Source organism: Acanthochromis polyacanthus, chromosome 9 (genome assembly GCF_021347895.1).
Source record: "Acanthochromis polyacanthus isolate Apoly-LR-REF ecotype Palm Island chromosome 9, KAUST_Apoly_ChrSc, whole genome shotgun sequence".
NCBI lineage: Eukaryota > Metazoa > Chordata > Actinopteri > Pomacentridae > Acanthochromis > Acanthochromis polyacanthus.
The window spans coordinates 39,341,154-39,355,796 of NC_067121.1; the positions used below are offsets into that span (position 1 = coordinate 39,341,154).

General features: G+C 39.9%; 1 protein-coding gene across 1 annotated transcript in view; it reads left to right on the plus strand.

Annotated features, from left to right (window-relative positions):
• Positions 1-14,643, plus strand: part of LOC110965151 (piezo-type mechanosensitive ion channel component 2) — a 132,327-nt gene that overhangs the window by 40,213 nt on the left and 77,471 nt on the right. The window contains exons 8-9 of the mRNA XM_051952952.1: positions 8,398-8,572; positions 12,724-12,834. Of these exons, the coding sequence (XP_051808912.1) occupies positions 8,398-8,572; positions 12,724-12,834 (286 nt within the window). The remainder of the gene's footprint in view (positions 1-8,397; positions 8,573-12,723; positions 12,835-14,643) is intronic.

A 14,643-nucleotide genomic window follows, 5' to 3' on the forward strand; every position in this document is an offset into this window, starting at 1 on the left:
TCCATCCTTCATCCATCCATCCTTCCATCCATCCATCCATCCTTCCATCCATCCATCCTTCCATCCATCATCCTTCATTCATCCATCCATCCATCCATCCGGTCATCCATCCATCCTTCCATCCATCCATCCATCCTTCCATCCATCCTTCCTTCCATCCATCCATCCATCCATCCATTCATCCATCCATCCATCCTTCCATCCATCCATCCTTCCATCCATCCATCCTTCATCCATCCATCCTTCCATCCATCCATCCATCCTTCCATCCATCCTTCCGTCCATCCATCCATCCTTCCATCCATCCATTCATCCATCCATCCTTCCATCCATCCATCCATTCATCCATCCATCCTTCCATCCATCCATCCATCCATCCTTCATCCGTCCATCCATCCGGTCATCCACACATCCATCCATCTTTCCTTCCATCCATCCTTCCATCCATCCATCCATCCATCCATCCATCCATCCATCCGTCCATCCATCATCCATCCATCCATCCATCCTTCCATCCATCATCCATCCATCCTAGAAAAATAAATTATTGGTGTTATTATTATTATTATCTCAAGTAAACAATAAAAAAAATGAGTTTTCTGAAAACGGAGTTACCTGTTTTTGCAAATGAACTCTTCAATTGCTCTACATATTCTAGACATTATTACTCGCCTGGTAATTTGTTTTCATCGTTGTGTGTGTAAAACACTGCCTGCAGTTCAACCAGAACGGAATATAACGGTTTAGTGTGAGTTTAAGCTTGGATTTTTTGATGTAGCAGCGTGCTGTAGATGATCATGTTTTTACAGTTACTCGCTCTAATAAATGGGGTAATTTTGGCCTTTTTTTTTTTTTTTAAGAGAGCCTTTCAAGCCCTCTGTCAGGCTTTGGAGTTCAGAAGTGTGAAAAGTAAATACATCACCAAAAACCCACCACATGACTCTTTGCTCAGCTCGTAAATGAGCTTTTTTTAGTTTCTGGCGGTGAATATGGTGAACCGGGTGCCTTTTTTTAAACAGCGGACTTCTCATTTAGGAAATAAAAGCTCTGCGTTGGTGCGTTTGAAGGACTGCGCTCGGAAAGTTTGCCTCTTAATTGACACAAACCGACCGACTGTTTCATCATCTGCCGTCTCCTGTTGACTTTCCACGACGCTGAGGTATTTCTGTCCCCCATCGTGTGAAAACTGAGGCCCAATGTGACGATCAGACCTCTTCCTCTTCCCTCCGTCTACACTGCAAAAAAGTCAAAATACTACCAAGTCTGTTTGTCTTATTCTTCGTCAAAATGTCTCATCCCACTTGATTTAAGATAAATTCACTTAACAATTGACATTTCAGCAGATGGAGGGACTTGTTTTAAGACAACAACAAGAAAATTGAACCGTTTTAAAGTTTGAAAATGTGGGGGAAAAACAAAACAAATTTACAGTGAAAACTTCCACATTTTCAGTTTGCTGGATTTTGGTTGATTTTTATGTGAATATTCTTCAAGAAAATATTAGAACTTTTACTGATATATATGTATGTAATCACTTTACATATTTTTAGGATTTTTTTTGAAAATATTTACATTTTTTTCATTTTTCATTCTTGCCAAATTTGTTGATATTTAAAAAAAATTAAGGGAAATTTTTAAGGAATTTATGTTCCTGACAATTTTGCAAATTTTTATATATTTGGGGATTTTTTTTTGTTTGCAGAATTTTTGGATTTTTTCAGACAAGGAAACCATATTTTTTGATGCCTGTAAATGAGGACAACAGGAAAGTTAAGACACCTAAACTTGACAATCCTGGTAAAATGTAGCTTGAAATAAGTTTTCTTCAAGCTAATTTTAAGATCCCAGTGTTTTAATTGTCACATCTTATTTCAAGAAATCTTACCAAGCCATTTTTCACTTGTTCTATTGGCAGATTTCTTCACTTATTTCAAAGTAAAAGTTCCTTAAAATAAGCACTTTTTGTTGTTGTTTTGAGAGGGGCATTTTTTCCAGTGCACGCCCTCAGCCAGACATAAATACGAGCGGCCATGTTGGAACAGCTCTAATTGTGCCTGTTGACAGCGACTCGGCCTCGCTGCAGGCCGGCCGCTGAGTGAAGCTGTCAAGAGGCCCGGCTTCCACTCCACTTCCTGCCTCACAATGGAAGTCCCCAGTCATGTGACCGGCGGGCCTTCCCCCCATGTGAAAGAAGAAACCGCTCAGGAAGCCAGCTGGGGTCACGGCAGCGCTCGCCCCTCCACATGGCATGAAGGAAAAGACTCGGGAGGCCTCTAAATCTGAGCGGCCGTCAGAGCAGTTCCTGAGTGGGTGACCTCCGTTCTGCCCTGAAAGGAAAAGGAGTGAATCATTTGACGTCCTTTTGTTGTCCAAACAGATTCTGTAGCTCCGCTGCATTGTTCGGATTCCAAGGTTGGACGGAAACGTTCTTGACAGGAAGAGCATTTATCAGAAAGCAGCTGTCAAGATCAGAGACTGCACTAATTTACAAAGACGTTAATGTCCGAAGGAGACTTTACCATTGTTTTATGAATGAAATGCGCCTTTTGAGACTTTGATGTTGTATTTTTACTCACCCATTTACACTTATTTATCAATTCCAAAGATGCAGCACATTCAGTACACTGTAAAAATTCAAAACCTTACCAAGTCTGTTTTTCTTATTTTTAGTCAAAATGTCTCATCCCACTTGATGATTTAAGATAAATTCACTTAACAGGAGACATTTCAGCAAGATGGAGGGACTTGTTTTAAGAGAACGCATCTTAAATATCTTGTTAAGTCAAGCAATCCTGAAATTATTTTGTTTTGAGTTGAATTTTACCCGAAAACCCAAAATAAGTTGAACCTTTGTGTCGTCCTGCAGGTCAAATTGACCCGTTTTAAAGTTTGAAAATGTGGAAAAAGAATATTTTCACAGTGAAAACTTCCACATTTTCAACATTTTTGGGAAAATTTTCAACAGTTTTTAATGGAAAAAAAGAAACGTTAAAAAAATGTTTCTTTAAGAAACAATATTCTTAAAGAAAATATTCAAAATTTTACTGATATATATGTAATCACTTTAGATATTTTTAAGATTTTTTAGGAAGCTTTTTTTATTCATTTTTAAAAAAATATATATACAATTTTTATAGATTTTTTTATTTTTTAAATGTTTATTTCTTGCCAAATTTGGAGATTTTTTTTAAAAAATAAAACTTTTAAGGAAAACTTTTCAGAAATTTTCTTCCTGAAGATTTTGCAAATTTTTATAAATTTGGGGAATTTTTTTGCTGAATTTTTGGACTTTTTTTTCCCAGACAAGGCAACAATAATTTTTGGTGCCTTACATCAGGACAACAGGAGGGTTAAGACACCTAAACTTGACAATCCTGGTAAAATATAACTTAAAATTAAAGCTGCAAGCAGCGATGGACGGGTCCTCGCATCCACGCTGGTCGTGAATCCACGCACGTCCACCAGGTGGCGCTGTGACTGAGAGTGTATGTCGGCCTCTGAATCGCATCTGGACCAGAGTCCAATCATACATTTAAAATTTCAGCCAGACTGTAGCATGTTCAGAGCAGTTATAGAGCATTTCCTGTCTATCCACCAGGTGGCGCTGTAACTCAGAGTGTATTTCACACAGTGGATGTGATGAGGGTTGGACTCTGATCACTCATGAAAAGTTTCAGGCTGATTTGATCATGTAGAGGCCAGTTATACAGCATTTACTGTCCCTCCATCAGGTGGCGCTGCGACTGAGAGTGTCTGTTGGCCTGTAGATGTGATCAGGATTGGATTGTGATCACACATGGAAAGTTTGAGGCAGATTGGAGCATGCAGAGGAGAGTTATACAGCAGTTGATGTTTCATGGCGAAGCATCAAAACGCTGATGGTCGCCATGGCCACGCCATTTGGCTTCTGGTTAAACTTTTGATAACTTTTCCAAACCAAGTCCTGCTGTGTGGACTGACAAAATTTCAGGTCTCCTGGAATTATCCCCTAGGAGGTATTAACTCTCAAAAATGAGAAAAATCATCAAAAATCTCACAATTAATCCAAGATGGCCGACTTCCTGTTGGGTTTAGGACATGGCTCCAAGAGGCTTTTTTGTGCGTCCTGATGTGCTCTATAAGCCTCCCAAATTTCATGGATGTAGGTGAAACGTGCTGGGGGGGCTGTTTGTTAAAAATACTGTAGGGGGCGCTATAGCATGTGCAGTGCCGAGATGCATACAGTGTTGTTCCTTGGGTCAATGGTGATGTGTGTGGTAATTTTTGTGAGCATTGGAGTATTCCTAACCTGTCAGAAAGGGCTTTGTTTTTCATGGCGATATTTGGTTGCTACGGCAACAGCGTTACATGAAATGTCACACCCTTCACAGTGTGTGATTGTCAAGAGGTGAAGACTCGACTGACCAATTTCCAGCATGATATCACCAAGTTTGGGGCCATTGTACCTGAAAATATAAGGCCTTAAACTTACTATTACCAACAGGTGGCGCTATGACTTTTTCAAAATTTATGAGTGTGGATGTGTTCAGACTGGACCTGGTATCCAGCATGTGAAGTCTGAGGCAGATAGGATGTTGTTCAGCTGAGATATGAATCGTTAAATTTTCATGGCGAAACATCGAAATTGGTTTGGCCACCACAGACACGCCCTTTGATGACAAGTCACCATTTTCACTGGGATGCATCATCAATGTGTTTAGGCTGTTGTCACTGCATTTGAAGTGAATATGATCAACTGGGTAACAATAGGGCATGAAAGTGTAAAAGATGTCTATTTCCTGAAACCACAAGGTGGCGCTATGACTGTCAATGAATATCCCTATGTGGATGACATCAGGACAGGACTGTCATCATACATGTAAAGTTTCAGGCAGATTGGAGCATGTTGAGAAGAATTAGACACCACTTCCTGTTTCATGGCGAAGGATCAGTTGTTTGAGGCTCCGCCATGGCCACACCTTTTGGCTTCTGGTTGAGTTTTTGATAACTTTTCATCAGAAAGGTCTGGTGCATGTACTGGCCAAATTTCAGTTCTCTCAGACTTATCCACTAGGAGCTATAAATTTTGACAAATGTACAGCAAATTCAAGATGGCCGACTTCCTGTTGGGTTTAGGGTGTGGCTGTGATTGACTTTTTGGTGTGTCCTGATGTGGTGCATATGCCCACCAAATATTGTAGCTGTAAATAAAACATTGTGGAAGTTGGCCTAATGACCACTGTTTCAATTTTGCAGGTGGCGCTATAGAGCCATTTTTTCACACATATGCGCAACTCCCATAAAATATCAAATTTTTCGCCAGTCCTGATGTGCACGCCAAATTTCACGCGTTTTGGTTCATGATAAGGCCGCCAAAAAGGCAAGTCATTTCCCGAGGAGCGATTAAGTTTGAAAAATTTACAGCAAATTGAAGGTGGCCGACTTCCTGTTGGGTTTAGGGCGTGGCTGTAATTGACTTTTTGGTGTGTCCAGATGTTCTGCATATGCCCACCAAATATTGTAGCTGTACATGAAACATTGTGGCAGTTGGCCTAATGACTACTTTTTCAACTTTGCAGGTGGCGCTATAGAGCCATTTTGCCACGCACATGCGCAACTCCCATAAAATATCAAATTTTTCGCCAGTCCTGATGTGCATGCCAAATTTCACGCGTTTTGGAGTATGATAAGGCCGCCAAAAAGCCAATTTACTTTACGGGAGAAAAAAAAAAAAAAAAAAAAAAATAATAATAATAATTAAAGCTGCAAGCAGCGATGGACGGGTCCTCGCATCCACGCTGGTCGGCGAATCCATGCACGTTCACCAGGTGGCACTGTGACTGAGAGTGTGTGTCGGCCTCTGAATCACATCTGGACCAGAGTTTAATCACACGTAAAATTTCAGCCAGATTGGAGCATGTTCAGACTAGTTATACAGCATTTCCTGCCCATCCACCACCAGGTGGCGCTGTAACTCAGAGTGTATTTCAAACAGTGGATGTGATGAGGGCTGGACTCTGATCACTCATGAAAAGTTTCAGGCTGATTTGATCATGTAGAGGCCAGTTATACAGCATTTATTGTCCCTCCAACAGGTGGCGCTGCAACTGAGAGTGTCTGTTGGCCTGTAGATGTGATCAGGATTGGATTGTGATCACACATGGAAAGTTTGAGGCAGATTGGAGCATGCAGAGGAGAGTTATACAGCAGTTGTTGTTTCATGGCGAAGCATCAAAACTCTAATGGTCGCCATGGCCACGCCATTTGGCTTCTGGTTAAACTTTTGATAACTTTTCCAAACCAAGTCCTGCTGTGTGGACTGACAAAATTTCAGGTCTCCTGGAATTATCCCCTAGGAGGTATTAACTCTCAAAAATGAGAAAAATCATCAAAAATCTCACAATTAATCCAAGATGGCCGACTTCCTGTTGGGTTTAGGACATGGCTCCAAGAGGCTTTTTTGTGCGTCCTGATGTGCTCTATAAGCCTCCCAAATTTCATGGATGTAGGTGAAACGTGCTGGGGGGGCTGTTTGTTAAAAATACTGTAGGGGGCGCTATAGCATGTGCAGTGCCGAGATGCATACAGTGTTGTTCCTTGGGTCAATGGTGATGTGTGTGGTAATTTTTGTGAGCATTGGAGTATTCCTAACCTGTCAGAAAGGGCTTTGTTTTTCATGGCGATATTTGGTTGCTACGGCAACAGCGTTACATGAAATGTCACACCCTTCACAGTGTGTGATTGTCAAGAGGTGAAGACTCGACTGACCAATTTCCAGCATGATATCACCAAGTGTGGGGCCATTGTACCTGAAAATATAAGGCCTTAAACTTACTATTACCAACAGGTGGCGCTATGACTTTTTCAAAATTTATGAGTGTGGATGTGTTCAGACTGGACCTGGTATCCAGCATGTGAAGTCTGAGGCAGATAGGATGTTGTTCAGCTGAGATATGAATCGTTAAATTTTCATGGCGAAACATCGAAATTGGTTTGGCCGCCACAGACACGCCCTTTGATGACAAGTCACCATTTTCACTGGGATGCATCATCAATGTGTTTAGGCTGTTGTCACTGCATTTGAAGTGAATATGATCAACCGGGTAACAATAGGGCATGAAAGTGTAAAAGATGTCTATTTCCTGAAACCACAAGGTGGCGCTATGACTGTCAATGAATATCCCTATGTGGATGACATCAGGACAGGACTGTCATCATACATGTAAAGTTTCAGGCAGATTGGAGCATGTTGAGAAGAATTAGACACCAATTCCTGTTTCATGGCGAAGGATCAGTTGTTTGAGGCTCCGCCATGGCCACACCTTTTGGCTTCTGGTTGAGTTTTTGATAACTTTTCATCAGAAAGGTCTGGTGAATGTACTGGCCAAATTTCAGTTCTCTCAGACTTATCCACTAGGAGCTATAAATTTTGACACATGTACAGCAAATTCAAGATGGCCGACTTCCTGTTGGGTTTAGGGTGTGGCTGTGATTGACTTTTTGGTGTGTCCTGATGTGGTGCATATGCCCACCAAATATTGTAGCTGTAAATAAAACATTGTGGAAGTTGGCCTAATGACCACTTTTTCAATTTTGCAGGTGGCGCTATAGAGCCATTTTTCCACACATATGCGCAACTCCCATAAAATATCAAATTTTTCGCCAGTCCTGATGTGCACGCCAAATTTCACGCGTTTTGGTTCATGATAAGGCCGCCAAAAAGGCAAGTCATTTCCCGAGGAGCGATTAAGTTTGAAAAATTTACAGCAAATTGAAGATGGCCGACTTCCTGTTGGGTTTAGGGCGTGGCTGTAATTGACTTTTTGGTGTGTCCAGATGTTCTGCATATGCCCACCAAATATTGTAGCTGTACATGAAACATTGTGGCAGTTGGCCTAATGACTACTTTTTCAACTTTGCAGGTGGCGCTATAGAGCCATTTTGCCACGCACATGCGCAACTCCCATAAAATATCAAATTTTTCGCCAGTCCTGATGTGCATGCCAAATTTCACGCGTTTTGGAGTATGATAAGGCCGCCAAAAAGCCAATTTACTTTACGGGAGAAAAAAAAAAAAATAATAATAATAATAATAATAATAAACCCTAGGGTTTCAATAGGGTCCTTGGCACCGCTGGTGCCTTGGACAGTCGGTGCCCTGGCACCGCCTGTCCTTCGCACCCTCGGTGCTCGGACCCTAATAAGTTTTCCCAGCTAATTTTAAGATGTCAATATTCTAAATATCAAATCTTATTTCTTGAAATCTTACCAAGCCATTTTTCACTTGTTCTATTGGCAGATTTTTTTCACTTATATCAAAGTAAAAGTTCCTTGAAATATTTTTTTTCTTGTTTTGAGAGGGGCATTATGTCCAGTTACCTTGGATTGTGTTTAAAAAACGTCCGTCTGTGTCTGCAGGGTGTTCGGCTTCTCCCCCATCATCCAGAGCAACTGTTCGTACACGTGGAAGCTGATCGTGCACTCGGACCGGAAGTGGTACCACTTCGTCAGCCCCATCATGCTGCTGGTCCTCTACTACACCCTGGCTACGCTCATCCGCCTCTGGCTGCAGGAGCCCGTCGAGCAGCTGATGGTGAGTCCTTTTGTAGCGTGTTCTAACGGAGACGGTGATCATTTGATGATCAGGTTTGGTTTAAGCCCCCTGTCAAAAGTTTTAGGACACTGTCTCATTCAAATAAAGTAGAACCTGTCCTACAACTTCTGACAGGGGGTGTATTTCATCATATGGATGTGATCAGGGCAGGACTCTGATCATACATGTAAAGTTTCAGGCAGATTGGAGCATGTTCAGGGCATTTACACAGCATTTGAAATTTCATGGAGAAGGATCCAAATTCCAGAGGCTGCCACGGACACGCCCTTTGACTTTGGAAAAAGATTTTAATAACTTTGGATCATTAAGGCCTCCTGTATGTACTGGCCCAATTTGAGGTGAATTGGAGTTTCCCCCTAGGAGGAGTTGGCTCTAGAAAAAAATGAAAAATGGGCAAAATCTGACATTCAACACAAAATAGCTCACTTCCTGTTGGGTTTGGAATGTGGCTGTCACTGACTTTTTTGTTCAGCCTGATGTGCTGCATATGTGTACCAAATTTGGTAGATACACCCCCTGTCAGAAGTTGTAGGACAGATTCTACTTTAACTGAATGAGAAAGTGTCCTAAAACTTTTGACGGGGTGTACGTCGGCTCAGAGCAGCGTTGTCGTTGAAAACATGCTGATCAGTGATGAGATGTGAAACGGTTAACCCTCATGTCGTCCTGCAGGTCAAATTGACCTGTTTTAAGTTTGAAAATGTGGAAAAAAAAATATTTTCATAGTGAAAATTTCCACATTTTTAACATTTTTGAAAATTTTGTGGTGGAAAAAAAAACAATTGTAAAAAAATGTTTACTTTAAGAACATTCACAAAAAATAAACCAAAATCCAGCGAAACTGACTCATTTTTGGCACTAAAACAAAGGAAAAATTTGGAATTGTAATTGTTTCTAGGTTATCATGCTGTGGTTTTACTGGTCTGGTCCACTGGAGATCAAACTGGGCTGAATGTGGAACCTGGACTAAGATGAGTTTGTCTCCCCTGGTATATAAAGTCACGTAGGACATTTTGAATTCTCTCTGATGTTTCCATAGAGGTACAGGACTTTATATCGCAGTGAAAGATGAGTAAAAAAAAATGACAGGAGCAAAATACACCCAGATGCTGCATAGAAATCTATTGTTCTATAAGTGATTGATCATACATGTCATATATCAAAGAAAAAGACCAAATATTTGCTTCCTGGTTCCTCAGTTTTACTTTCTATCCTCACGAATGAAGCTTCAACTGGATGATCTTCTGCTTTGAGAATCCTGTATTTAGCAGCAGCTGATTGGACAGTGGATCAGCAGGTGTTTGTCTGCTGCATGTTTACCTGAATTCAGCTCCAGACAAACTGAAATAGATGCTGATTGAATTAGATCAGCAGCCAGGTGGCCTCGTGATCAGAGAAAGCGTATCGATGGAAGATTCCGGGTTGATCTGTCCTCCGTACGGAGCTCAGGTATCATCTGAGACGAAGCGTGAACTTCTTGGCTCGGTGCTGCTTTTACAGAACGACTCGGCAGACTAAACGACTGGTCCAGATTAGTTAAACGACCCGGGGATGATGCACTGTGGTAGTAATGTACGGATGCTGCCCCGGCAAAATTTTAATTAAATCTGTAGATGGTCTCGGCACAGTTTTACACCAGAGAGACTTCTGGACAGATTATAAACTGTGACTATGAAGCAACAAAGACTGGTTGCATTTCATTCCATGCCTCTCTTTCTTCACAATCACAAGGTTCCTGTGGATTAATTACGATTAAAAATCATTCGTTTTTGATCGATGTTAACATTCATTTTGCATTAACAAACAGATTTGCATCGTACAAATTTACCTGACTGATGTAAAATATTATATAGAATACAAATTTACCCGACCAATTTCAATATTGGGGTTAGGGCCCTAAAATTATGGAATCACAGAAGTGCCATAATAAAAGATAATAAATAATGACAATAAAATAATAAATCTGTTAAAAAATAAAGAAATAAATGTGTAAATATGAAAATGAATAACAAATATGGAAATATAAAAATGCATTTTGCACATTTATTTCCTTTATTTTTTTAACAGATTTATTTTTCCATTTATTCTTTTATTTTTTTATTTTTTATATTGAGACATTTATTTCCTTTTATTATTTTTACCAGCTTTTTTATTTATTCTTTCATTTATTCTTCTTTATATTTACACATTTATTTCCATATTTTTTTTTTACCAGATTTATTTTTTGTTTATTCTTTTGTTTATTCCTCTTAATATTCACATAGTTGCTTCTCTGTTTTTAACAGATTATTTTTTAATTATTCTTCTATTTCCTTTTTTTTAAAAATTATTTAGAAATCTGTTAAAAATATTCTATCTGTTCTGTCTAAACACTGCCTGCAGTTCAGCCGAGTAGTTCCTGAATTTAGTTTTAACTAATGGCCTGATGGTTACAACAGTGGGCACAGAAGTTTTAGTTTTTTAAGAGAATCTCGTCAAAATAAAAGCATTTTTTTGTAAATGTTTAAAAGAGACCTGAAGAGGTTTTGATAAAATATCCTGATTTAAGTTTTTCGGTGGAGCTTCGTGCTGCAGATGAGCATCCAGAGGCTGGTTGGAGAGCTGAACATCTGCACATTCTTCACTTTCTGGTTCACATAGATGTTTGGTAGTTTGGGTGAATTTGCTGGAATCTAACGGGATCTAATCCTTGGAGATTTTGCCTTTCGTTGACAGAAACTCGGACTGCTGAAGTGGAACGCCTGCTGTTCTCAGTAAAACATCAGCTCTGACGTCCCGTTGAAGAAGAATCCTAGCTGTCCTCCTCCTCGCAGCTCCTCGGTCCTGTAATGGAGTTATAGATTGGTGTTTTTATAGAGGGGTCAATACTTCCTCTAACCTATGGGGCCGTATGCATTATTGATCTCCCCATGTTTTTCACCTACACTTACACTTTGGATGACGCTAATAATAAAAAATGATTGCGGCTTAAATCAGCCGCTGACAGCTTCGTTCGATGGTGGAGACGACACATTACGACCTTATCTTCACCGCAGCTTTGCCAGAAACACCAGACAGACTGAGTGTGCTGTTCTCTCTCCTCAGTGACTGGATTCAGTCCAACGACGGACAAAAAAAAACTGGAAGTTTCCAGCAGCTTTGGTGTTAAAAATATAATAAAATAACCAAAAATACATAAAAGTCATAGAAATTATCAATTAGATAGATAGATAGACTATAGATAGACGCCATCCATCCATCCATGCATCCATGCATCCATCCATCCGTCCATCCATCCGTCCATCCATCCATACGTCCATACGTCCGTCCGTCCGTCCGTCCGTCCGTCCGTCCATCCTCCATCCATGCTTCCGTCCGTCCATCTATCCATCCGTCCGTCCGTCCGTCCGTCCTCCATCCATGCATCTGTCCGTCCATCTATCCGTCCATCCATCCATCTATCCATCCGTCCGTCCGTCCTCCATCCATGCATCCGTCCGTCCATCCATCCATGCATCCATCCATCCGTCCTTCCGTCCATCCATCCATCCGTCTGTCCGTCCGTCCTTCCGTCCATCCATCCGTCCATCCATCCATGCATCTGTCCGTCCATCCGTCCATCCGTCCATCCATCCATCCATCCATCCATCCATCCATCCATCCATCCATCCATCCAAACTAAAACCAAACCCAGAAGCAGTAATGGAAACGGTAATTCTTGTATGAATGTGTTTTAGTTCTGAGATGCCAAAATGCAGAAATTCATCTGTTAATAATTCCAATAATGTGAATCATATTCCACATTTTAACCTAATTTATCAATTTATCTCATTTCTCTGCTGCTTCCTGTTTAAAGACAATCCAAACTCCTGTAACCCGAGTAGCAGCACTGAGAACAAGTGGAATCTTTTGTTCCTAACGGCAGAATAGACGGCATGTAACCCACTTTTTGTTCGGTTGCTTCAGTCTTTGCGGTATTTGAGTCGTGCAGACGCTGCCAACACGATGCTCAGTCATGATTTCCTCTTCTAAAGGTCACTCAGCTCCTCCTCAGAGTCCGTAGATTCAAACTGTGGCTCTTTAAGTTTCAGCTGTGAGCTCACATGGAAGATCCGCATCAGACACTGAACTGTCTATCTGTGTTTTTTCAGGACGACAAAGACGACGACGTGAACGAGGAGGAGGAGCAGGACGGAAACAGCTCTGCCAACAGGAAGAGGCACATGTGGTGGGAATCACGGCAGGGCACCGACGAGAAGAACGTACGTCTGGTTCCACATACATGACCATACACGCATGACGTACACGCAGGGTTTATTCATTTATTAGCAGACACGTAGAGCATGAAGAGCTGCAAACGACGATGTAGAAACAGAAAAACGGCAGAAAATCCAAACAGACCTGAAATGGTTTAACCCTCCTGTTGTCCTCATTTACGGGCACTAAAAAATATTGTTTCCTTGTCTGAAAAAAATCCAAAAATTCAGCAAAAAAATCCCCAAATTTCTGAAAATTTGCAAAAACTTCAGGAAGAAAATTCCAATAATTCCTTAAAAATTTTATTTAAAGAATCCCCCAAATTTGCCCAAATATTTCTTGTAAATATTTTCAAAAAAATGAGTAAAAATCTTCCAAAAAAAAAAATCCTAAAAATATCTAAAGTGATTCCATATATATCAGTAAAACTTCTGATATTTTCTTCAAGAACATTCACATAAAAATCAACCAAAATCCAGCGAAATTTACCGGATTTTGGTAGATTTTTTTCTGAATGCTCTTAAACATTTTTAACATTTCTTTTTTCCACCAAAAATATGTTCAAATATTTCCAAGAAAGCTGAAAATGTGGACATCAGAAGTTTCACTCTGAAAATATTTTTTTTTTCCAAATCTTCAAACTTTAACGAGTCGATTTTGGCCCGTAGGACGACACGAGGGTTAAATATATTTCTCAAAAAAAAAAAACCTCAAATAACCTAAAAAAGGCCAACCCTCTGAACCTCAGGCCACATCTGGCATTTTTAATTAATTTTTTGTTTGTTTCTACACATTTTTCCTCACCATGGGTTCATTTTTCACTGCAGTTTAAACAACACATCCATGGTTAGAGGATGAAGTGTTTTGCGCTGTCCGACAGGTAGAAAGCCATGAATGATTAAAAAAAAAAGACAAGAACTGACAAAACCTGCCCACAAGTGTTGCAAATACTGGAAAGAAATGGGGCTCCACACGCTGTAGGTTTTATTAGCTGCATTAATTATTTGTTTCCAGACTTTTTTTACCATCCGCTCCTGAAAATCAGTGAAAAACATTCAGAATTTTTGTAAAACAACTCGTGGCTTCACAGCAGCAACAAGGTGCTCTGAATGTTTAGTTTGTTACAGAATCTGACTCATGCAGATGGTTTGGTTTTGGGAAAACGATTTCATGAGAATAAAGTGATTTTGATTAAATATTCAGATTTTAAGTGTAGGTTTGGTTAAGTTTCCCAGTCAAACAGCATGTTACAGAGGATTAGTTCAAGGAAAATCTGACGATTCTTCAGAAGCTTTAGTTTTTTTTCAGGATCTGGTTGATTTTATGTCACATTTTTGTCATTTTGTGTCTTGTCTTTGTTGTTTTTCTGTCTTGTTTTTGTTGTTTTCTGTCTCGTTTTTGTCGTTTTCTGTCTTGTTTTTGTCGTTTTGTCTCTCATTTCAATCTTTTTCTGTTGTTTTGTGTCTCATTTTTATCATTTTCTGTATTGTTTTTGTCGTTTTCTGTATTGTTTTTGTCGTTTTCTGTCTTGTTTTTGTCGTTTTGTGTCTCTGTTTTTGTTAATTTTCCACCAGAACGGCACATGAGGATTAGTTCAAGGAAAGTCTTACAATTATCTTTCTTTTCTGTCTCATTTTTGTCGTTTTCTGTCTTGTTTTTGTCATTTTTCTGTCTTGTTTTTGTCATTTTTCTGTCTTTTTTTGTCATTTTTCTGTCTTGTTTTTGTTGTTTTCTGTGTTGTTATTGTTGTTTTGTGTATTGTTTTTGTCGTTTTCTGTCTCGTTTTTGTTGTTTTGTGTCTCATTTTTATCATT